At 42.2% G+C, this 25,907-nt stretch overlaps 1 protein-coding gene across 6 annotated transcripts in view; it reads right to left on the reverse strand.

Annotated features, from left to right (window-relative positions):
• The window catches only part of ZNF385D (zinc finger protein 385D), a 1,208,478-nt gene that overhangs the window by 278,143 nt on the left and 904,428 nt on the right, over positions 1-25,907 (reverse strand). Inside the window, exon 1 of one of the 6 annotated variants that reach the window (XM_042955769.1) lies at positions 16,440-16,491. The exons of 4 other annotated variants lie outside the window; for them this stretch is intronic. In XM_042955769.1, the coding sequence (XP_042811703.1) occupies positions 16,440-16,452 (13 nt within the window). In that variant the 5' untranslated portion in view covers positions 16,453-16,491. Of the gene's footprint in view, positions 1-16,439; positions 16,492-17,279; positions 17,546-25,907 lie in introns of those variants that run through there. One more of the 6 variants, XM_042955768.1, reaches the window with a different exon arrangement.

The following is a 25,907-nucleotide window of genomic DNA, read 5'->3' on the forward strand; positions in this document are numbered from 1 at the left end:
ATCCCTAAAGATTCTGATCCAGTAAATCTAGAGAGGGGAACAGGAAACAGAATTTTCGAGCACTCCAAGCTGTTGTTCAGGTAGGTTTTGGCAACACCAGACATGGAAATTCAGAGAGGGTGTTTACTGCTTTTGTAAAGAATTCAATGGTCTTCCTTAAGGAGGTGCATTTGCAGTGGACCTCCTTGAAGAATTCCTAAGATTATGCTTTTACACTGTTTAAAGGACAGAAAAGAGTAAGAGTGAAAAAGATAATGGATGGGTTAGAGTTTTGGAGACACAGAGGCAAAAATAAACCATGTATCAGGTGGAAGGACAAAGTGAGGCCAAGTCTCAAAAGGGTTAAGAAGCAGGGAGGGATTCTATAGAGCTTAGGATGAGATAGGGGTAGTTGTGTAAAAATGAACCTGCATGGTAAACTGGGGCCAAAACCTGGACAGTACTGACCACCTGGGATAAGCAGTTTGGAAGCTCTGTATGAGGACACAGGAATCACTAGGGGCATTTAAGTATGTGTGTGTTGCGGGGTATCATGGCTGTGGCTATGCCTGGGGATAACAAAATGTTGCCTGAATTGGAAGCATAAAAGAATCAAGTCAGGAAACCCATTAGGGATGATTATAGCAGTTCCCACAAAGATAAATGATGTGCTCTGCAGACAGTGAGGGATAGAATGAGGGACACTTGCTCATGCGTTTGGGACTTGTGTGGGCTGCAGTGATTTATTGCTCCAATGAGTACGACCCTTTCATCCCCAAAGCTATTGTAGGATCCAAGAATTTTAAGGCTGGGAGGAATCTCTGAACTCATTTAGACCCTGAGAAATTCACGTTTAAACCTAATGCACACAATGGCAGACCGGAGCCTTGCGTCCAGGAGGCAAAGAGAAGGAATAGAAAGCATGTGAGCCTGGATTCAACCCTGGACTCTCGCACCTTCTATATAACATTGGGGAAGTAAGTTAATCTCCATTTCCTCATCTATAAAATGCCCATCTCCCAGATTTGTTTTGAAGAAAAAAAATGAGACAATGAGCATCTCCCTTCCATCCCAAGAAGAACAAAGTACTGGAAGGAAACCAGTAGATCGCAATTCTAGGTAGCCCAGCTCCACCACTCACTACCGACTATTTGGGGTAAGTAAGTAGTTACACCTGTTCTCTTCCTTCTTCTCACTTATAAATGTAGGATGTCAGATGAGATCTCAAGCTGCCATCTAGATTCGTGAGATGCTTCTTCTGCATATTGCACAAGTTTGTATGGTCCCCAGGATTGAAGAGAACTCCAAACAGCTCGGTGAACACAGGGGACATAAATTAGGACACTAGACAGTAAGTTCTGCACAGCACTCCTGAATAACACATCATTAAATGCAGTATTTTACTGACTTCCTTCATTTAATTTTCATTGGCTTTGACAACACTGGGGACTGTTTGGATGGCCCAAAGAGACAGCAGGTAACAAAGGAGACCATCTCTTCAACAGAAGAGAGAAAAGAGGATTGGCTGCCCTTCTCTCCACAGGTCCCCTACCGCAGGATAAGGCTCCTAGCATTGTCTACATTTTAGCAGGAATTGCTGTGATCATCCGTAGGACTCTTCAATAGCAAGGACAGGGAAAATGAGAACCTCCGCTTTATATAAATGTCCCCTCCTATCAAGATTCTACAGAAGTGGCTCACAGTATTACATTGGACAGAAAATACCAAAGGGTGGTGTCAACATTTTGACACACCAGATGTCCAGCTGGATGGTCTTGGGCTTGAATCCTTTGCCTGCCATTTTCAATCTGTTTTGGAGACAAGAAACTAAACCTTTAAACACATCTTTCTTCTTTTGTAAAGTAGACAGAATGACATCTAGTTCATTAAAACGGTATCATTACTTTAGGGAATGAGCTGAGGTTTGTAAAGAACTAAAGAGCTCAATAAATGGTAACCATAATCACTGTTTGGATTTTGTTTTTTAAATAACTGTGGCATTTTTACCATAGAAACATGCTACAGACATTCCAGATTATTTCTAAGCTTAATATGTTGTAAATAGAGATGCTGAAAAAGTCAAAGAAAAACACGGGGTTAGGGACAGAAGAAAAAAATACTGAAATATGAAATTATGCAAATGTGTCTTTACCTTTTAAGGCCCACTGGCTCGAAGAAAATGAAACTTCTAACCATATTTGGCTTAAGGTCTAATTGATAGAGATCTTTCAAGGGCTAGCCTTCTGGTTTTGAGGGGAAGGGTACAATTTTATTTAAAAGGTGAAAACTTCCTGTTGTATGCATCCCCATTCTTTTTTTTTTTAATTTTTAAAAGTTTATTTATTTATTTTGAGAGACAGAAACAGTACAAGTAGGGGAGGGGAAGAGAGAAAGAAAGAGAGAGAATTCCAAGCAGGCTCAGTGCTGCCAACGCAGAGCCCAGCATGGGGCTTGAACTCACTAAACTGTGAGAGCATGACCTGAGCGGAAACCAAGAGTCAGATGCTTAACCAACTGAGCCACCCAGGTGCCCCATGGACCCCCCATTCTTAAAGCATGCAGCATCTTCCCTTTTGTGACACCACTACTTTTTTGGAAGTTGAAACTAATATCCATATGGAATTTGCACAATGGAAGTGAAATGGAGAAACCGACTGGAGAAGGGGAAGCAAGGACAAAACAGGAGAAAGCCATTTCATTTTGTTTCAGTCTGAGAACCCACATTTGAGAAGTCTGCAAGGCGGTGTTCACATACATAGTTTACCACTTAGAAAGGAGTTATTCTACTCTTTAATTTTAGAAATATATGTAGAAATCAATCAGTAAAAACTTTCCATGGGGCACTTTGGCAACACCCATGAGAATTTAATATGCCTTGCCCCATAAATTCTACTTTTGAGAATTTACCCTATATATATGTGTGTTCATGCACACAAAAAATTATGTATGCACAATGATATTCATTGCTTTTATCAGTAAAAGAGTGGAAAGACGTTATTTCTCTTTTAAAAGGGCCAGTAAAATAAATCACAATATGTTCCTGCATTAGAATACTATGCAGCTATAAAATAAAGGGAATGAGAAACATCAAATATACTAAAGAAAGCAATATGCAAAACAAGGTTCATGGTATGTTTCCATTCCATATAAAAATAAGAGGGTGGGTATACACATATACCCGTCCATAGAATTTATTTTTTTTCAGTTTTATTGAGATGTAATTGACATATTACATAAGTTTAAGGCGTACAACATAATGACCTAATATATGTACTTATTGAGAAATGACCTCAATAAATTTAGTTAACATCCATCACCTCACATAGTTTCAATTTCTTTTCTTATGATGAGAACTTTTAAGATCTCCTCCCTTAGCAACCCTCAAATATACAATACAGTATTAACTATAGTCATCATACTTTACATTACATCCCCGGGACTTAATTATCTTATAACTGGAAGTTTTTACCTCCTGACCACCTTCAATATTTCCCCCATCCCCTCTCCCCACCTTCCATTGAATTTAGCCTCTCAAATGTAAGAAAGTGCACAAGAATGAAGGAAGATTAAGTTTTCACTATTTACCCTTTTATAATATTCTACTTAAAAAATTGTGCATGGGGGCACCTGGGTGGCTCAGTCGGTTGGGCGTCCGACTTCAGCTCAGGTCACGCTCTCGCGGTCCGTGAGTTCGAGCCCCGCGTCGGGCTCTGGGCTGATGGCTCAGAGCCTGGAGCCTGCTTCCGATTCTGTGTCTCCCTCTCTCTATGCCCCTCCCCCGTTCATGCTCTGTCTCTCTCTGTCTCAAAAATAAATAAATGTTAAAAAAAATTTTAAAAATTGTGCATGTATTACTTTTTCAAAAAAAAAATAGCAAATATTCTCTTATGGGTATAAAAAGAATTCACTGTCTCTTTCAGTTTCCTGGTGCTCCATGGACCTAAAATAAGTTCAGATATTAACTGATTTAAAAAAAAAAAAGATCACCCCATGTATGGCACATTGCATGATGTACCCAGGAAGAAGTCCGTGAGAAAGGAAATAGACTGTTCCATTTGCAAGAGTGTGGTCCCTCTATCAGGCACAAACACACAGGGAAAGGGCATAGCCTTTCTCCCAGCACATAGAAGCCAGTTGTCATTGTGATGGCATTATTTATAAGCCTTGATTTTGCAGCACGAGTAGGACTGGTGTTACATGTTCTATGAACAAGATTTCCTATGTCCTGCCCTTAGGCAGACTTTCTGGAAGGGACCGGGAATTTTTCCTTGATCTTGGCCTCAGCCCCACCACCAGGTGGCTGCTTGACATGCAAACCCAGAGGAGTTTTGCTAGTTGGCTGGTTTGCCTGTTAGGTTTTTTGTTTTGTTTTGTTTTGTTTTTTTGCCTGCTTCAGAAACCTGCTGCTCGGTCTGAATAGTGAGACTATGCTCCTGGGCTTTGGTTTTCAGAGGCTGAGATTTACTCAAGGTCACACAGCACAGGATGGTGGGGCCGGGGCTGGGGAGCCAGACACGTTAGGTATGCCTCAGCTCAGCCACTTACCCTACTCTCATTACCTGACCTCTCTGTAGCTCCGTTTCCTCGTCTGTAAAATAGGCATTGTGATCATCTTCCATCACAGGGATGCTATGAGGATGAGTTAAGGGGGTATACTTAGAGCAGTGATGGCAGGCACTAAGCATTTAAAAAACCTGGACTATTTTTAGTAGTTAACAGCGCTGCCTTGTGGGGTAGGGTGACTGGTCTTTATCCAATCTACTGACTTGGAAGCTTTGGAAGCTGAGGTCCCGGACAATTCATCCAAATTCGCACCACTGGATCAAGACCCGGGTTTTAATTTTTAGTCTGGGCGTTGGTCCTGGCCAGATACGCGAATTTACTAATCACTTGGCCTCTACTTTCCTGTCTATGAAATGGGCACTTTGATTCCCTAGGTTTAATGCCCTTTTAGAATGGCATGAGGGTCTGACTACAAGTAAGCAGAGATGAGACCAGAGACAAAATCTGCCAATTGTTCCTCTAAAACGGATACACGTGAAAGTGGAGGGCCCTTTCTGCAACTGGACGTCACACTGAAGGAAAGCAAGAATAGCTTCTGCTCTGCTGTTCGTTTGTCTTCTTGTCTAAAATGCTAGTCGGCTGCAGTTCAGCCCTGGTAACCCCTACCGTGCAATAATTTGCTGCTTGTAGCAGTCCCACTTACGAGCCACAACAGGAAAACAAAAGTGCACCTTGCCTCACACATAATAGTCACATATTTGGCACACCAAGTGTTCTGATAAGCTGATGGCATTTGACAGGAGGTGAGTGAAATGGCTTTTCCTAGGTAAGGACTGGCAAAGCCAGCCTCGTGCACTCAACACCAGCCCACTGCACACGAGGAAGCGGCCCCTCCCGTCTCTACGAGAAATTGACCGGCACGAAAGAGGGATGCCCCCAGCCTGGCACTGCACGCAATAAACACTTAACGAATCCAGTGTCCGTGTGCCAGGCTCTGTGCTAGGAAGCGTGCGAGTTAGAGGTCTTTATTTTTCCCTCTCCGTGGGCCATTTAAGTAGAAGGTGTAGTGTGGGTGCTGCCTTATCTGTTGGTGTGTGTTTTTTGAAGGATATCGATTGTTAACACAATGACAGGTCAGGAGATGGAAGGCACAGTCATTAGCGGCAGCTGCCCTCATAAGTTGTTACAGGGCTCAGGGAAACACTAATGGATGAACAAGGTCGACAGGAACACCAGGGGCCAGTTCAGAATGTCCCAAGGTGGACGGGCCTTAGCCAGGCCTTTCTTTCCCTAAACAGCAAATAAAAATCACTGGCGCTGATATTCAGGGTTGGCAAACCATATCCTGAACGGAAAATGCTTCACCCCCGCTTGCCCGTCAGACCTCAGGGCAGGACGTGATTTACAAGCTGCCCTCTCTGCACACAGATGGTACAATAGAGATGATCCGTGAGCACTCACGCTTGACCTTTGGGGTATTTCTTCTTTTCAGTAATGAAGGGGAGTGCTGACACAGGTCTCTGTATTCCAGGTAATAGGCACAGCCAGCATTTAGTGAGAATGAACATTGTGACAGCATGTCAAGTGCCTTACACGCAGCACCTAATTTCTACAATTATTCTGGGGAGTATTATTTATCGTTTCCACTTCACAGAGAGGTAAACTGAGGCTCAAAGAGACAAGTGTGTCGAGTGCTTTATATGCACCACCTAGTTTAATACCTACAATTATTCTAGGCAGTATCAATTATTATTTCCGCTTCACAGAGAGGGAAACTGAGGCTCATAGAGATCAAGTTACTTGCCCAAGTTCTCCCTGGGGAACTTGGTCTTGCATGTTGATCTACTGAAACTAGGGTGGTCAATTCATCACAGTCTGCATGAGACTTTCTCAGTGTCAGCACTCAAAGCCCACATCTTGGGAACCCCCTCAGCGGCAGGCAAAGTAGGATGGTTGGTCACCTGACTTGGAACTCACACCATGGGCCATACAGTATCCTGTAGGAAAAAAATAAGGAGGTATAGTGGCACCTGGGGGCTTGGTCCGTAGAGGATCCAACTTCAGCTCCGGTCATGATCTCGTGGTTTGTGAGTTTGAGCCCCACATCGGGCTCGTTGCTGCCAACCCGAAGCCCACTTGGATCCTCTGCCCCCCTCTTTCTACCCCTCCCCTGCATGCACTCTATCAAAAATAAATGAACATTTAAAAAAAAAAGAAATAGGGAGATTGAGGTGAGACACTTAGACCTGAGTCCCCCTATCTGCAGAAACCTGTAGCTCAGATATATGCTCTCTAAAGCCATAGTACTTAGAGTGTGGTTGGTGGACCAGCAGCACTGACAGTTGTTAGAAAGGTAGAATCACAGGCCAAAACCACACTTACTGAATCAAGAGCTGCATTTTACTCTGATCCTCAGGTGATGTGCATGAACGTTCAATTTTGAGAAGCAGAATTCTAAAATTCTTTCCAGAACCATACCAACTGTGATTCTGAATCGACTCCTATTGCACTGAACCTGTTTTGGGTGCCAGCGCCATAAAGAACCTCAGGTAGAAAGGAGGGGGCCCATTTCTAGGGACTTCCACCCTGGAAGCAAGGGGGCAGCCCAAGATGGCTGCAATCAGGCCCGGACTTGAGGCCACGGGATGATCTCCCTAAGGGGAGTGAGTCAGCGTGTGGAGGGAGAAAGAACACAGGCTTTGGAGTCAGGTGGACTTGGGATGAATTCCTGACCTGGCTGCCAGGGTGAGTTGGGGCAAGCTGGGAACTCCTAGCATACAGGACTTGCTCTGCAAAGTGGTTAAAATTACACATCTCAGTGATTTTCAATTCTGGCTGTCCTTCAGAATCAACCTGGACATTTTAAAAGAAAATTCAGATGCCCGGGCTCCATCCCCATAGAAGTAGATTTACAGATTGTGGTAGGGCCTTGACAATAGCATCTATTCAGAATTTCCCCAGGGGATTCCATTGTGCAGCCAGGATTTAATGTTTATTTATTTTTGAGAGAGAGAGAGAGAGACAGAGTGACAGAACTTGAACAGGGGAAGGGCCAAGAGAGACAGAGGAAGACACAGAATCCAAAGCAGGCTCCAGGCTCTGAGCTGTCAGCACAGAGCCTGACACGGGGCTCCAACTCATGAACCACGAGATCATGACCTGAGCCGAAGTCGGACGCTTGACCAACTGAGCCACCCAGGCGCCCCTGTGCAGCCAGGACTTAGATCGACTGATCATCTCTTAAGGATGGTGGTGAGGTGCAATGAATTAAGTCACGCCAGCGCCTGGCACAAAGCAGGCGCTCAGGCTGTTAAGCCCCCTTCTCTGTCAGTACTACCCCATCACCTGTCAGCACCAGGACTGCTCTCCATTAACAGGAGTTGGGAAACACTCTCAGGAAACCAAGAGGTCCGTCAATTCCATGCCTTGGGCTTCTCACTATAACTCTCTTACTTATTAAGCATTTTAAAGTGAGGAAAACCCAAGACACCATGGAGAAGGAGAAGGAGAAGGAGAAGGAGAAGGAGGAGAAGGAGGAGGAGGAGGAGAAGTTTACCAGAAGGTTAGTGTATAGGATCTTGAACTTTTTTAAAAAAAGAAAAAAAATACATATATATTTTAAACAAGCTGCCTTCTAAAACACCTTCTAACTGATAACCTTAGGACACGCTCCTAAGAATCGCCAAAGCCGTCTAAGGTATGTCTCCCATCACTGAGGGCAGCTAAGTGAAATGCCTGGTGGTAACCACCTGCCTTCTGTGTCGTGCATCGTGCCCTGCAAGGACAATGCTCCCCAGCAGTCACTGTGGAGATGCCTCTAAACAAGGGCACCGTAAGTTATGAACTGTCGCAGGCTTTAAAAGAAGGCTTTGAGAGAAATGCTAATAATGCCATACCGGAAGGGCAGAATGTTTTGCCTTAGGTTTTTTTGTTTTGTTTTGTTTTGTTTTTAATAGCAGGGCCAGTCAGCCAAAGAAATCAGTCTTTAAAAGTCCAGCAACACATAGAAGAACAGGTAAAAATCGATATCAAATCCCTCTTCCCTTCCCAAGCAACTATTAATAAACTCCCTCAGCTTTCAACGTGTCTATTCCCCTTAGAGTCTTGGACAGGAAGGAATATGGGGCTAGAGAATCTTTACGGAGGGTTTCCTGCCCAGCTCGCTTTCTCTTCCCTGCCTTTGCTCCTGCAATTTCCCTTTGTTATAGAATAATAACAAAGAACCGATTATATATGGCCTCACAGGTACATCTGACCCCACCATGCAAGGGGCTATGTGAGGATGTATCCAAATGTTCCCTTTCTCAGTGCACTCAGAGATCTCTGCTGGAACGCTAAACTGCATAGCTGAACATGTATTTCCAAGCTGCTATTTTTCCAAGCTCCACTCTTTCTAATCCACATGGTTTTTCACATCCTCATAACAAGGCCCATTCACATGGTGCTTTGCATATTGTGAAGCTTGCATTCAACAACTCATTGAACCTCGCTGTCAGACAGACTCTATAACCCACTGTATAAATGAAAAAGTTGACGCAGAGACAGATTTACTAATTTGTCCACCGTCACAGAACCAGAAAGTGACAAAGTAGGTACAGAAACCTGGAGGATTAGTGGGGACTGCTGAAAGCTCTTCAGCTCTATTCCTTTCCCTCTTACTTGTATGTCCCCCTAACCAAACCTCTGGCTGAAAATTGAGATGTTCTTCCAGAGACACTGTCACATTGAAACTGCCACTCCTATCAGGTGTAAGATCTCTTTCCAGGTCCTTGGCCAGTTTACCCTGAGGTCTATTTCCTGAACTTTCCCTGGACTGCCCAGGAGCTGACACCTGCAGGGTGCAGTGCCCACGCTGCCTGGCCTCTGGTTCGATTCCACCAATGAGGGGCAAAGGCAGCGTACTGGAGGGTGGGCAAAAGGGAGAAGCCAGGGCACTTCTCTGTCTCTCTCCATGCCTAAGGTCGAGTCCTTCCACCTCCGATGTCTTAGGTCTGCCACGACTCCAGCTCCCACCAGGAGACCCCGGGCCCTGGCCTTCAGGACCACGTCTCTTGTCCTTCCATCTTACAACTACCAGTTTCTTGCTATCGCTAATCTCTGGGTTGCCTCACCAGCCCCCATGTGGCTTCCCAGCAATTCTATCATCCATAGAACAAACCACCTGCATTAAAGTCCTTCTTTGTGAATTAGTTAGCATGGTTCCTGTCTTCTGATTTGACCCCAAGAGATATAAACCCTTTTTTTCAATTTTATACATTTGTATATTGGGTTGGATACAGAGGGGAAAAAAGTAGGAAAGAATCACATTTTACTGGCGGCTCACCATGTACTTCCTGGGGCTTGGCACTTTTATATGCCTTGTATATTTTAGTCCTCAAAATAGAACTGTGGGAAACACATTATCATTATTCTTCTTTTACAAAAACCTGGATATCAAAAATGTGAGGTGACTTGCCCAAGAATACAGAGGCAGTGAGGGGAGCAGCTAAATTCTCACAGGCTGTTTGTTTCTCTTTATCAGTCACAGAAAAAAGACCAGGCTGGGGTTCCATCTTGAACACCCAAACACTGGAGATGGTGTCACTGTAAACATCAAAGAGTCTGGAGCACAAATGACTTGGAATTTTTCTTTTTGTAAGCATTGAGTTAAATAGTGACACAGCAGGAATATACAGCTGTACAATTAATACAAGCCTTAGTATCTGATGCTGCCTTGGAAAAACAGAGGCAGTGGAGAAAGCCGGGTCCTGCCTGAGGCCGATTAGTATTCTAATCTAATATTCTACTTGTGTTTATTAGTAATTATTTGACACAAGAAACAAGGCAGAATAAAAAAAAAAGTATGAATTATGTCAGGCCTCTGTTACTACTTTTGATTTTTCAAAGTCAACACACAAATATATCTTATTTCCCAATCTTTTGTATTCATTTCTTTAGCCTATCAGCTGGAATATTTTTTCCTAGCATTACTATTACAAGTAATCCTCCATTCATAAGAAATATTCCCCTCTACTCCTCTGTAAAGAGTAAAGAGCACCGAAGTAAGACTCTGAAGGACCAAATTGGAGTCTTGGCCTTAACGTTTACTAGCTGTGTGACCTTGAGAATGTTCTTTCAGTCACTGGAGGCTCAAATTCCTCATCTCAAAATAGAAAGAATTATATTTTACCTACCTCCTGCAATGGGTCATTTTAAGGATTGAAAAAAAAAGCATAGTATTGATGCATTTTGAGAAATACAAATCGCGGTGTAAGTGTAAGGGATGATGTTTATCAAAGTACGTTTGCACGCATGTGGCACTTTTATCCCCAGGGCAATCTGCCACAAGCACTTTCTCTCACCAGCAAAACACATGAATATGAAAAAGGTAAGTGTGAAGCACATTTTTGCAAAAGCCTTGCAAATAGTAGTCCAAATGATCTCCATTTTCTTCAGCTTTCACAAATGATCTTCAAAACTGGTGGCCTTCTGGACGTTTTGGTTAATTGCACATAGCGGGCAGTCCTGCCTATCTAGCCTGTGGCAAGAGGACGTCAACATCTGGGGCAAACTCCCTGAAGCCAAGTAAAGCTGAGAACCGAAGTTGTGATCAAGCGAACGGAAAACAAAGTGCAATTCTACCATCTCCTATGATGGTTTTAGGTATTCTTCAGACTTTTTTGTACACTGGTCTTAATATTCTATAGATATGTTACTCTTTACACTGCAGAGTTCTATGAAGAAAGAAGTGAAAAAAGATTGTAGAACTCCTTATATTTATTTTCAGATCGGATTTCTAAGGACTAGTTCTTACCTTTAAAGATTAAAAAAAAAAAGACAAGAAAAAGGCAGCTAAAATGTTTCAGGAGCCAAGAAGAGTGTTTGTCAACACACATGGACCAGTTTTCATAGGGAACATCAGCCTTAAAGGATCTGCTGAGGAAGTGGAATTCGCTCCTCCCTAATTCTCCAACTCACTCAGTCATGCACGATCAACACCTATGTGCCTGGCACTGAGCTAAACAGGCTGCTGAGGATACACATCGAATGTGATTCATCCTGTAAAAGAACTTGGAGCCAACCAAACCCACTCTCGCCCCACAGCCCTCCCCTCCCACCAGGTACAGTGGTGCTTTGGGGCGGGCAGCATTTGCTCAGAGCTCCAGGCCTGACACCTGGGTCTCCCTCCTGACCTTGCCCAGGTTACTCTTCTCTGTTCTCCTTTCTTACAGAAATGGGATACTGCCAGGCTAGAAAAAAGAGAAAACTGAAAGGCGGACAAGGAGAAGGAGTTCGGGGCTCAGCGCATCCCCTCCAGGGCTCCGATGGAGGTTCATGTGCATTTCAGGTTTCGGAGTCAAGAGGGTTTCACGGAAATACCCTAGATTTTAAAAGCTGTGTGAACCTGAAGCTCACATGCCATGAAGCCCGACTTCCAGCTGCCTCATAACGATTTTAACGCTGTGACAGAGCAAAGCGTCTTCCTATTTTCAACCCTAGCAATTTGGTTCAAGCATGATCTCAACCACTTTAAGCTTTGATATTTCTAGCCACCTCTCATGCTGTATTTTCTCTTAATGCCACCAATCATGTGTGAAATTCTGTTGCAAAACTAATCTTTGTGGGAAATGATATGTAATGGCTTTTTTTAAAGAGAGTCAGAGAGAAAGAGAGGGCAGCTGCTATGACCTTTGTTGTTTTTTGACATGTTTTTCATAGTGTAATACAAATGGAAACGTCTCTTTCTCAAGGTCAAAGTAGAGACAGGTTTCTGCTTATACAAGCATCACTCTCTCTTAAGCAGAAAAAAGGCTTAAAAATTATCCTCATGACTTGATTTTTAAAACCTCTAATATATATAATGGTTGTTAAACTTGAAGCCAGCTGTGCTAAAAAAAAGAGTTTAATATCCATCTTGTTAAACCAATACTTAATGTTTTACCTTTTAAATGATGTGAAAAGATTTGGGAAAACATACAAGATGTGAATGCGGAAAGAAATTTGGATGTTTACTGTAAAAAGGCACCTTTTGATGCTCCAGTGTGAAATACACCCATACACACACACACACACACACACACACGCCAATGCATCTTGTCTTATCAGGGGAGGTTTTAGTCAAAAACAGCTGTGACCAAATCTTCTGAAATGGAAGTCAGAAACCACTAATTTAAATTTTTCATTTGTTTTTTGGAACAATTATGCCACCCACAAAATGGTAACTTTGCAAGCCGTCATTATCTCATGAATTTTGGAACTTATCCCTTAAATAAACCCATCTCATTTCCATATAATTACAGCAACTAATAAAGTCCTTAAAAATATTTTTTTTTTTGCTTAAAATTTAAGAGTGTAATAAGGATTCCATGTTACTGGCATATTGATCAAATTTGGAATCCGTTTCCTTAAAATAAGGGCTTCGTATGAATTTAAAAGAGACCCTGTCTTGAGGAAGAAATCTTAATGGGTTTCCAAGTTCTGTTCGGTTTGTGGTTCCTGCATATGATCCCTTCTGACAGTATTCACCTGTCATGTTCTCCATCCCCGTTATGTAGTAATTTACTGCATGTCATTTAGATTCATTTGTAATAAAACATAATGGCAATGACTTCACGCTTTAAAAAGGGGAGTCTACAGTAACAAGTGCCTTCCTGAGTTATTCTCTCCTCCTGTCAGCCTCAGGAAGATAGAAACACCTCCAGAGTGTTTAGAAAGACTCTAGTGGACCTAATTCCCCATAACAGATCACTCAGTACAAACTAATTAGGACGAGTTAAATGTTTCTACTGAAAACATGAAAAATAGAGGAATGTTTTTCTCTGCTGCCTGCTGTTTTCTGCTCATTTCCTTCCCCATAACCTTGCTGCTTAACTGTTTTCCTAACATACTGCTTTAGAGGTGAAACTTGATGGTCCAGCCACAACCAAAAGTGTAAATGCTGACGTGAGAATGTTCTCAACCTCCCAGGGGAAAAACAAAAGTCCTTCTTATGACAATATACAAATGTGTCTATTCTAGGCCGGGGAAATAGGCTTCTGGTCTAGAATTTTCCTACTAGTTTTTTTTTTTACCCCTAGCTGTTGTATTACAAGCTTTCTCAATCAAGTATTTCTTGTAATGATCAGCATACCACTAAGTAATTTTTCCTATTTTTCTCAGGCATTTTAAGGAAGACAGCTGATCCACAACGAACGCCAGGCTGAACTTGAACAGCCCTTTCACACTTTGTGGATTGTGTTCGCCCTTTTCCCCAGGTTTCCTCAATACACCGTTGAGGGGGCTCTAATATTTGTCTCTCAGTTCTGCTCATTTGTTTCAGGTGTATTATTTCCTTTTTCCAGAGCATTCTCATGGAGCCAGCCCTCATTGGCTGTAAGCTCCCCCAGAGTCTCCATCTGGTTGACTCAGGCCTAAAAACATCTTTCGTTTCAGCCACATAGAATTTCCTGAGTGCATTCAGCCTCCCATTTTCTCCCCTGATGGCAAAGGGTTCAGACATAGCACCTCTCTGGCCAACCATGGACAATTTGTGAGGTTGACATGACCACTGGCAACGACTCACCACTCCAGCAGTGGAGAAATGTGGTGGGCCAGATGGAAAGGGGAGATGATTCAGACATACGGTGCTTAGAGCTGGAGAGAGTACATGGTTACAACCTTCTGCCAGGCTCTGACAAATAGCCAGGATGCACTCAAGCAAGGAACATGCCCTTCATACCAGCACACTCCTCTTAACCAAACTGTAACCCAGCAGCTCAGGTCTGTTGTACTGACAACCACCCACAGCCTCTCTTCCTTAATCTGAGGAGAAGCCTCCCAGCTGCTTTGCTTTTATTTCTGGATAAATTATTAATGGCTATTCATCCTTGGCACATGTAATTTTTAACTATGTAAAATATTTATGGGGGTGGGGAGGGAATTTCAGAACTATTTATTATTTTCCCCGGCTTTTACTGTAATCCCAATCGGGTTGCTGACTGGGATTTTCCTTGCTTCTTTCTCCTATGTGAGCCTTATTTTTAACTCCAAGTAATGAATGCAAGATCGATAGCATAAGTAACAAAAGTATCCACGGTGACTGAACAGCAAACTCTTAAATCACTGCACAGTAAGTGCAAAGGAACAATTATTGAAAACGCTGCACTAAAATTTCAATAGGAGATAAGAGTGAGGCTTAAGTCATTAAAAGGGTCCATTAGTCTTGCAAGTCTGAGACGGCACACTCAAAACATGAGCTATTCTTGAGAACTGGAACTATTACATATCCCACCAACTTGCACACACAGGACAGACGCCAACTGAGCAAGGGGAGGCTGCAACTGTCTAGTACTTAAGGCAAAAGAAAGCAGGTAGGCAGTGATTCTTCAGTTACATTTGAAGGGGGGTGTCGAGCAACACTGACAAATTAGATTATTTATAAGGGAAATAAATACCCTGCTTGCATATCAGTTTCCCTGGTGTGACAGCATCACCATGCTCTTCATCACTCCCTGCCAGAGATGCAAACACAAGTCTTCTGACGCCTCCACTCCATTCCCACAAATCCCCAGAAAAGCCCACGAAGGCAGCCCCACTTTTTCTTTGCCTATGTCCTCCCTGACTCAGTTCAAAATTGAAGAAGAAAGTAAAGGGCAACCAAACTACAAAGTGAAAGTATTGTTTTGAAAAATTACCCGAAATAGCTAAAATGTTGGAAATACATAGATACATACAAACACACAAATACACACGCACACACACAAATACACAAATATACACAGTCTGAGGCATTTGCAAACATCAGCATGTTACTGAATCTTGAAACTGCCTGGATTGTTCTGCTCAATTCCTCTTGCCCTACGTCTTTTACCAGGCATTTTATTAGGGACAGGTGGGCTCTCGGAGTTCTGAACTGCCTGTGAGAGGGGCTGCATAGCCTAACCTGAAATCAACGGCATTCCTGAATCCACACGGTTTCCTCCAGGAATAGAAAAACGTATCTCATGCCGGAATCCTGGTAAGACGGAACCACATTCATGACACAGAGGGCAACTTTAGCTTTGCCTTCCAAAGAGTATAGTTTCATCCGAAGTAGGACATCACATTTCAATTTGTACCATTAAAAACTTGCATTATACGGTGAAACTAATTGCCCTGTGAATCACCCAGCTTTATGAGACAGCTGGACTAGCCTACAGTTAACATGAGCTAGCCCAGTGAACATTTCTCCAGCAGCTACATGATAATCTCGTACAGCATGGATGGCCACTGACCAGTACTTTTAGACTATGCAACTACTCTGGCTAACCTCCGTGCTCGCCATCATCACATAAAGAATTGTTGCAAGAGGCTAAACACTTAAAATTATAACCTACTTCCTATCCCTCAATAGCATTACAGATGCTGAAATTTTATTTTGTCCGGAGGACAGATTACGTCTCCAAGATTTTCCATTTATCAAAAATATATTCATGATAAACACTTGCTGTTTTATCAATTGCCAATAAACAAGCTTGACCACCTCCAACAGTACCCCTGGAGAGAGGTGTTGTTTAACTCTGGATTTGTCTTAAATTTGGCTCTGAAATGAGGATTGTTTCTTCCAAATCAATTTTAGTTATTTTTAAGACTTCTTTCCTAATATGACACAAATTATAGGGAAATCAAAACGGCTGTCAAGACAACTAAAGGCATTCAGCTTTTACAACTCCTGTTCCTCCCGTACTTTCACAAATGTTTCAAAGTCTGAAGAAAACAAAACAAAGCAAATAGTACACACAGAAATAAATGCCCAAGAAACTAACACTCCCCCAACACAAGTTTATTTAAACACCTCCTTAATCTGAAAAAAGACTCTAGGTCTCAGATTTAAAGCCAACCAAGAAATCACCCAGAGCATTTGCATCTTGGAATCCTTCCCTGGCCCCTCTCCAGCTGTTCTCACAAACCTTTTAATATCAGATAGATGCCCTCAGATGATGACGCGGGATGGAACTTACAGAAGGAAAGCATAACTTCGGGGAGGAGGAAAGGATATTCAGTCCCAATCCTTGGCCGCTTCTTATTCAGTGAAGGGGTTGTGCCTTCTCTCCCAGCAGTAAGTTGCAGCCTTACAGTGCGAACACACAGCTCCAAGCCCGCTTACAGTGCTCCCCTGGTAGCCCAGATCTAAGCCTCAACATGTTTTCTGGAAATGCAGGGCAGCTGGGCTGAAAATCTTAAGGGAGGGTTCCACCGTGGCACAGAAACTGCAGAAATATTTAACAGCTTCGAGACCTCTAAAGGTTTGAAATACTATGCATTTTGTGCTATTGCTGTTCTAGCCAAAAGGAAAATGGGATGGTATAGAGGAGCGTCCTCAGCTGCTCAACCCCTGCACACCAAAGAATGTTTTTCCTTTTTGGCTCAGAATTCGGGAAAAACCAAAATGCTTAATGAAACGCTGGTATTGACTAAGATTTCACAGCATCCATAGTACAGGAACTTAGTTTTACATTCCATTGAGTTAGCTCATGACTTCCCACGCCGCACCATTTCTCCTTCACCTAGCTAAAAAGCCAACTTCATGCAGACAAATCAAGCCAAAGTTTATCCACCCCCACCCTGTTTCTTTTCTTTTCCAACTTAAACTCACACACGACTAATAAACAGCCCCAATTGTAGCACAAAGGAAGCTTTGAAGGCTGCACCAGCTTGGTCCTCCACTTGCCAACTGGAGGTAGATTTAACGTAATATATTCTCGCGGCTTAAAGATTTTTTTTTTTTTTTTTTAAAGGCTGTTCTGCCCTGGTGAAGAGCCGGCCACCCCCAGAATTACATCATCAGAGGTAACACTCACCAAAATACATTATGTTTCTCATTAATCAGACAGCTGGAACCCCACCGCGGCGTCTTCAGCATCAGCTCGTCCCCAAGGCTGACACGCAGAGCAGAGCCGTTTCATGCTACATTCGGTGGAAACGTCCCCGGCGTGGAGAGCGGCGAGCGCCCAGCGTGCCTCTTCCGCGGGATGAGCGCCTTGCAGGCTGCCTCTCCCGGGCTACGATCCCCGGCGGCTGGAGCGTGCGCTCCGGCTGCCTGCTGCACTGCCCATCCTTACTGTAATCCGACTCCTCCTTGCGATGTCCTTGCCGCGCCTGTGACATCAGGACTGAGAGTACTACAAACAGACCCCCCCACCCCACCGCACCCCACCCCCGGTTAGCAGCGGCTCCATGAGGTGCTCCGATTGCCTGCCTGGACCAACCATGGCTCTCGGGAAGCTTTGACGAGCCCAGAGACCTGGGAGGGGGCGGAGTGAGGGGCGCGGGAGGCTCTCTTAAAGAGAGCAGGGTCTCCGGATCCACGAGGGAGCACTCGGGGGAAATTCACCACGGCGCGGGAGGGGAAGAGGTTAAGGCGAGTTCTGCCATTAACGTGTAATTAGACAACACACTTTTATCCCGCCCCTCCCATGAATGCCATCATTCTCGCCAAAATTTAGCCTGCCACCCTAAGTTAAAAAAGCAGCGGGGAAAGGAATGGTGTCCTGTGTCTGCATTCTCTTTGCTGTGGGCTTGAGGGTTTGTTGCTTGTGATGTTTCTGCCTAAGAGAAAACAAAAACAAAAACAAAAACAAAAACAAAAACATTCAAGGGTCCATTGCTAGGGTAATAGAGGTTTTCCCTTAGAAATGACCAGATCAAAGAAACCTAGTAGTTGGGGAAGAGTTATTTTTATTTCTTGAGTATATTCTGAGCGAGGTTGATAGAGAAATGTAAAGAAAAATAACGTGATAAAAGTCACCCCTCAGTTTCACAAGATCACATTTGCTGCTTCCCATAGTAGGTAGTAGAAAGGATACTGAAGCTGAAATGATCTTTGACCCCCAAAGAGGGGAGGCAATTTAGCCTGAAAGACAACCAAGATTGTGTCATCATTCAAGTCTGGTCACCAGCATAATATAGACACACCCACACACAAGCGCACACAAACTCGCGTTAGATTTGAGAGGAGCCGTCAAGAAAGGCAAAGCTTAGCAAAGCCTCTGGCTCCTCCAATGGTCTAATGAATTGCAGTCCTTATCTTACATAGAAAAGGATGTTAGAAAGAAATCCCTGAAAGCAGTGCTGATTAATACTTAAATGCTCAGCATGGAAAATAACCCATAAAATACGTTCAGTTTCCTAAGGACTCATCGCTTTGGCATCCAAATTTACCTACAGAACTATCGAAACTTAAAATTTTCTTTCTTTTTTTTTTTTGAAACTTAAAATTTTCTGCAAAAATCTATAAAATTAAGAGCTGGAGATAACAAATGAACTATAGCTTACAGAAGGACGCAATTGATCTATTTTCAATACAGGTTTTCATAAGCCATGGTAGCAAATATTTCTACGGTGTGATATTAAAATAATCCGTGGTCTTTCTTTGCACAATCCTGTCTCTGTTTTTGGGTTTAATGCATATTGGAACTGGTGGGCTGGAGCTCATAATGGCAGTTTGCTGTGCAATCTCGCAAAGAAGCTAAACCCCCTGTTTCCTCTCTGTGAAAAAAGCACTATGACCCATATCCCCTCTTGCGATGGATTATAAAGAATTTTGTAAATGCGAATGGTAATCATCTCTAAATCAGAAACGTTACCACCAGTCTTAGGCTAAATCCAGTGATTCTTTTTTTTTAGAAACACTCTTCATTGAAAGCAGTTTGGAGCAAGAAAATGCAAATAGTAAAGAATACTTTTTTGCTCCTTTTTAAAAATTAGAAATAAAAAGAACGTTACAGGAAACTACTGAGGGAAACACATAAGTGTTTTTCCTTTTGGACAGATGGAAGTCATCCAAAAGTACAATTAATGGTCCTTCCCTCAGGCAAAAGAACCATCTGTGGTAGAGCTTATTCATGAAGCTCATGAACTGTCCTGACCTCCTACATGGGCTAGGGGGCACTGTAGTTTAATGCTACAGTTTTTGGTCCTTTTCTGTTCCTGTAGTTAGAAGATGCAAGCATTGAGAGTTGAGTTTAAAACAGGAGGCTTAAGACACTAAAGGACTGTCTTAATAATTAATAACACCTTACATTTTCATGGCATTTTGCAGTTACAAGGTACTTTCACTTACGTCATCTTTCTTTCTAACAAATTGACATGTAAAAAAGGTGGATATTATCAATGTCCCGATGAACAGGACGCTGACGCTGAAGACAAACGAACCTGAGGCTCAGAGACTTTAAGCAGTTTTCTCAATGGTGCGGTCAGTAAAGTGTAATCGTCTTATTATTTGTATGTGGAATTTATGTAGGCATTCCCAGGAGATTTCTTTATTCAAAGAAATAAATTATAAATTACCCATTTATAGTGGCTCAGGTAAAGGTCTTCCCCAATCAAACTACGTTACTGAGCGTTCCAGAAAAAAAATACCTGTCTACATGGGCACAAATACGCAAGCGGAGAGTATTTGATAATAGAACATTCCACCCTCTGCCTGGTCTATAGAGGATTATTCCTGAAAGAGCAGCATGTAGCCTCTGGAGAAGTGTGGCATCCAAGAGGCAACTGAGTGTTCCATCCATGCAATGGAATTCTGTTCGGCCAAAAAAAGGAAGGCATCTGCTTTATTTAAAGGTGTATGCCCCACCCTTCTCCAGTTAAGGGTTAGCGGGAATATCAAGGCCTCGGATAGAAACAGTGCCTATTTCTGGATGGAAAACAAGTGATTTTTATTTTAATTTTATACTTTTTATTGTTTCCCCTAAAACTATTTGCATGCCTTATATTTATAAAGGAAAAAACTGCAAGTATTTTTATTTTAAAACAGAATAGCATCCAAATAAAGGCATAGCTGATGTTGGCTAGACATGGATTATGGACATGCTGGCTGTGCCTGAGAGATGCTTCTATATGTCATGTCCAGGAGAGGACCCAGCAGCTTGCAGGGACAGACCTGGTTCACACTCCTGACCTTTCTCTCTCTGTAAGCAGGTCTGAGAAGCTGGGGGATCCTGAGGGGAATCAGGTCACTGCTTGCCAGATAGTAATATACCTATCAGGATTAAAACAAAAGACGCCCTAAAACCAGTCACATATTTTGAGTGAAAACATTATGGCAAGAGGAGAATTTTCTCTCTGCTTGAATATCCGCGTAGCTGCCAGCCTGGATACTTCATCGCTGAGTCTTGATCAAAATTTTGTCAGAGTGGGGCGCCCTGGTGGTTCAGTCAGCTAAATGTCTGACTCTTGGTTTCAGCTCAGGTCATGATCTCAAGGTTCATGAGTTCGAGTCCTGCTTGGAGCTCTGTGCCAACAGTGCAGAACCTGCTTGGGATGCTCTTTCTCCCTCTCTCTCTCTGCCCCTCCCCTACTTGCACAGTCTCTGTCTCTCTCAAAATAAATAAATAAACTTAAAAAAATTTTTTTACAAAGTTTATCAGAGTAGTTTCCCTCCATAAGGATTGTTACTGCCTGACACACTACTGTAGACCTCTGTTTACCTACGTGTCTTCCCACTGGAATAGAATCTCCATGAGGGCAGGGATTTTTGTTTGTTGTTCACTGCTGTATCCACCATCCCTACAAGGGTACCCAGCACTTGTTCCTACTCAATAAATATTTGTGAATAAATGAGTGAACATGCTGAATACAACCATATTAGGTGTAACACATCATACTTTTCTATGTGCTTACAGTCAATTCTTTGAAGTTGATAGTGTTTGATGCAAAATGTTTACACAAATTGAACTTGTCCATGTTTAGCAGCAGCTGTTCTTAAATTCCACACAATACAGATGCCAGGTGGTACTGCAGGGCCACAGTTTGTGAGCTTGCTTGTCCTTTTGAGTTCCCACAGCCGAATGCAGCAGTAATTTAGCATTGAGTTAGCACAGCAAAGTTGCGTCTTCGGTCGCCTTCCCCTGAGCCTTAGTTTAGTACACTTTCATTCCTTACTATATTGCAGCAATAAAATTTTATCCAGGGTTCCTAATTCCAGGCTTGCCCAAATCCAATCCATTCTCCATATTAGATCATGATTATCTTTTAATAAAAAAAAACATTGTCAACTACACGTAAAATTAAAAAAAAATGAAGTCAAATAGGTCACATGGAGCCTAATTCAGTAGGAGTTTGTAGGCCATATTATAAGGATTTTGACTTTTTTCTGACTTATATAGAATGCCTTTGGAATAACTTGATTTGACATTAAAAAAAATTTTTAAATATTTATTTATTTTAGAGAGAGATAGAGAGACAGGGTGCAAGTGGGGGAGGGGCAGAGAGAGAGAGGAAGACACAGAATCCAAAGCAGGCTCTAGGCTCTGAGCTGTCAGCACAGAGCCCGATATGGGGCTCAAACTCAGGAATGGTGGGATCATGACTTGAGCTGAAGTCCAGTGCTTAACCGACTGAGCCACCCTGGAACCCCTGATTGACATATTTTAATGGGTTTACTATGACTGATGCATGGAGCATGGATAAAAGGGAGCAAGGGAAGATGCACGGTGATGATTTAGGAAGACTTTGTGATAATCTAGAAGAGATGGTGGTTTGGTAATGGTAGGAGCAGTAGAGGTGGCAAAACGTGGTCAGAGTCTGTATGTGTGTCAAAATAGGCCAATAGGTTTTCCTGTGAGTTGGATAGGTAATAGAAGAGAAATTAAAAAATAATAATAATATTGGGTCACAAAAATTTGGGGACTGAGCAATTGGAAGGATGGGATTTCTACTAACTGATATGGAGAAGGCTGTGGAAGAACATGCTTTGGGTGGGGGGATTTGGAGGTGGTCAATGTGGGGCATCCTAGTTTAAGATTCTATTGTATATTCAAGTGGAAACATTCTATAGAATTTTGGCTGTATGGGTCTGGAGTTCATGGGAGAAGTTTGGGCTTGATATTTAAATGTGAAAGTCACTACTTTATAGATGGTAATTAAATCCATGAGACCATATGATATCTTCAAAGGAGTATTCAACTTCAGAAGAGAAGAGGGTCCACACTGAGCTCTGGGACACTGTAAAAGCAAGAGGCCAAATATATGGGTACTTGGTGACTGAATATTTGTTGAAGCATAACAATTTGTTGAATGAATATTTGTTGACATATGAATGGAAGGCTCTTGATTTTAAGCTTGAGTTTGCCTTTGTCTGATACATCGCCAACCACTGTTAAAACAGTTTGAAAAGGGGAGAGAGACGTGATTGGTCAGTAAGAGAATGAATGCCTAGTTCAATTGATCCATGCAGTGTTTTGATGAATTTTTTAGATTGTATAGACACTGCTGAAACTCATAAATCATTTTTATTCCTAGATTGTCACTTGATGCTTCCATTGAAATTAATGCCCAGGGACCTTAGTCTGGAAAGTAAATTGCCTACAAGAAAAGAAGTGCTAATACTGAGCTGAGAATAAAGAAACTATTAATACTATAATATTCCAAAATTCTGTCTATCTGAATTTCTCTGACTTTGGAGATGTCCAATAAATCCCTTCTATATGTAGTCCTGCCTATTCTGATAGTCAGTTAATAGCAATTCTTTTACAATAATTAGTAACTAGCATTGGGAGCCCTGTTTGAATTCTTACCCTGGAACTGACTGTGGCCCAGGCATGTTTATTTATTCAACATATAGTCATTGGGTATTCATGTCCCAAGTACTGTTCTAGGTGCTCAAGACACACTGATGAAATTGCAGAAATCTCTGTCTACAAGAAGCTTACATTCTCTGGGATTCTGCTTATCAGCTTATCTTGTAGAATTTAGAACATCTTCTACCTTTCTCCATGCAGAGAAAAGGACCCATCCTTTATGCTCTTCATGGACTACACTTCTTTCAGTACAGTGGACATAAGGGAAGGGGCATGTCTACCATGGTCATGCTGCATCTAGTGTCTAAACAACAGCAGGCTTGCAATAAATATTTGTTGAGTGAGTAAATATCTCAAAAATCTTCTACTTCTAGATGATGTTCCATTCTGATCTTCCTGAGAATATAGTTATATTCTACCAGGAATGCCCTTTTGTCTTCCCCTTTGCCTAGATATTTATATTCACCATCCAAAACTGCTCAGATATTTGGTTTTCTAAGAAGTATTCCCTGGGGGGCATCTGGGGGAGCATAGTCGGTTTAAGCATACAACTCTTGGTTTCGGGTCAGGTCATGATCTCCTAGTTCATGGGATCGAGTCCCCACATCAGGTACTCTCAGCACAGAGCCTACTTGGGATTCTCTCTTCCCCCTCGGTCTGCCCCTCCCTCCCCCACACGCTCTAAATAAACAAACAAACAAACAAACACATAAACTTTAAAAAAAAAGAAGTCTTCCCTGGGTTTATGTCTGACTCATGTGTTCCCCTAATGAGCACTCACACATTCTTTACATAACTCCATTTAAAGTATCAGATTGGCTTTCAGTGACCTTTACAATTATCAATATCCCCCAGGTACAATGTAGGCTTCTTTGATGTCACAGAAAAAGTGAAATATATGTTAATTCCTCGAATGCTTTACATACTCTAGAAACATCGCAGAAATGTATGACAAGGACATGGCCTATCGCGTTAGTGACGAGAGTATAGCACTAACATCAAACATTGCCCATGATTTAGGAAGCAGCAAACTTTGCTGTGGTTGGAGACAAGGATCAGAATTACACAGAAAAGGAAGAGATGTCAAAAGTAATCTTAGAGAGAGAAATCCCAAAGCTCTGAGGAGAGGATAGCTAAGAACCAGAGGACTGATCAGGTATCGGGCAAGAGACAGATCAGGAATTTTGGGGGTAGGGGCGCCTGGGTGACTCAGTCAGTTAAGTGTCCGACTTCGGCTCAGCTCATGATCTCACGGTTGGTGGGTTTGAGCCTTGCATCAGGGTCTGTGCTGACAGCTCAGAGCCTTGAGCCTGCTTCTGATTCTGTGTCTCCCTCTCTCTCTGCCCCTCCCCCTCTCATGCTCTGTCTCTCTCTGTTTCTCAAAAATAAATAAATGTTCAAAAAAAATTTTTTTAAAGAAATTCATGGGTAGAGCAAATCAGGAGGCCAATATGGGAAGCAAGTACCAGAGTCAAGAACAGAAGAGAGTTAAAGCAGAGAGTAGTTCAGGGGAAACTAGACAAGCCCCTAGCTGCTCATATAGGTGGTTTTTATGAGTACATTTGCCCTGATTGATAGATAGTTCTGATTCCCTTATAATAGGAAGTATCACCAGCTTCCTTTCTGTAGGCTCTCAGACTATTTGCCTGACATGCCATTTCTATATCTTTCCCCCCAAAACCCCTCAAGAAGTTGTTTATTTATTTTTTTTATTAGATTGCTTTATGTCTGTGTAGATACTGTCTCCAAAAATGATGGAAACCACATCACAAGTTTAGTAGCACCACACTACGTAGTTTGGTGCCTCATTAAAAGGAAGTGAGATTATTATAACTATTATCATTATCACTGGCAAAAAAAAAAACATTAAAAGTAGTGATCCTAAATAACAAAGCATTGAAGTGTAATGCTTAAGCGACCACCCTACTCCAAAAAGCATTCAGTAGCTTACTGAAGGAGATGAAACACATATCCAAAAATACAAGTAAAAACAAAGGTACTATAAAGTAAACAACAAATGAACAATCTAGGACATGCATGTAAGGGTTTGGTAAAAGGTAAAATTATGAGATGGCTCCAGGCAAACCTGGAAAGCTACAGAGAAGGGGTGGAACCTGAACTTGGTCTTCAATATCAGTTCAGATTGATAAAATGCAGGAAAATTTTGCAAATGACTAAAACCAGGATGGGATTGTGAGTGATATGTCTGGGAGAGCAAGAACAAATTTGAATTTAAGGAGCAAGTTTCCTAAGAGATTTTCATGCAAAATAAATTTGGAGAGGAAAACACAGAAGCCCTGTTGGATGTGATCTCACATTCCAGGTTAAAGGGTTTTAATTTTATTTGACAGATAATGCAGGAAGTGTTTGCTGAATGAATACATGAATGAGCCTCAAAATGTTTCCAAGGACAGAAATATAATGATATGCCTCCTCCAAAGACATTTGGCGACACAATAACATGAGTTAATATATCTTGTATAGCAGGTTGAAAGATCTTATACACTCCAGAGGTTTCCAATTTTTCTTAAAATAAAATTCATTTATGGTTCCTGGGCAGCAATTTGAGAATCAGCTCTCTCCCCATCCAGCCCCACAACAAATGTGCTTGCAAACAAAATGGAAGAAGAAAACAACATCATATTGAATTTCTTCTTTTGCTTTAAAAAAAAAAAAGATCCTTCAAGATAAATTGAGTACAGCTCTAGTAAATTTGGATGCGTTAGGCCATGGACATTCCATTTTTATATATACTGTGATAATAACTATATAGAGTGAGCAGAGAGATGTGCAACTCTGCCCCACTGTTGCAAGAATTCACCAAGTAATTGAAAGTGTTTCCAAGTGTGCATAATTCTGTGCCTCCAGTCAAATACAGTAGATGGAAATTTGTTTGGCTTCCTCTGT

The sequence above is a fragment of the Panthera leo genome, chromosome C2, assembly GCF_018350215.1.
Source record: "Panthera leo isolate Ple1 chromosome C2, P.leo_Ple1_pat1.1, whole genome shotgun sequence".
Lineage (NCBI taxonomy): Eukaryota > Metazoa > Chordata > Mammalia > Carnivora > Felidae > Panthera > Panthera leo.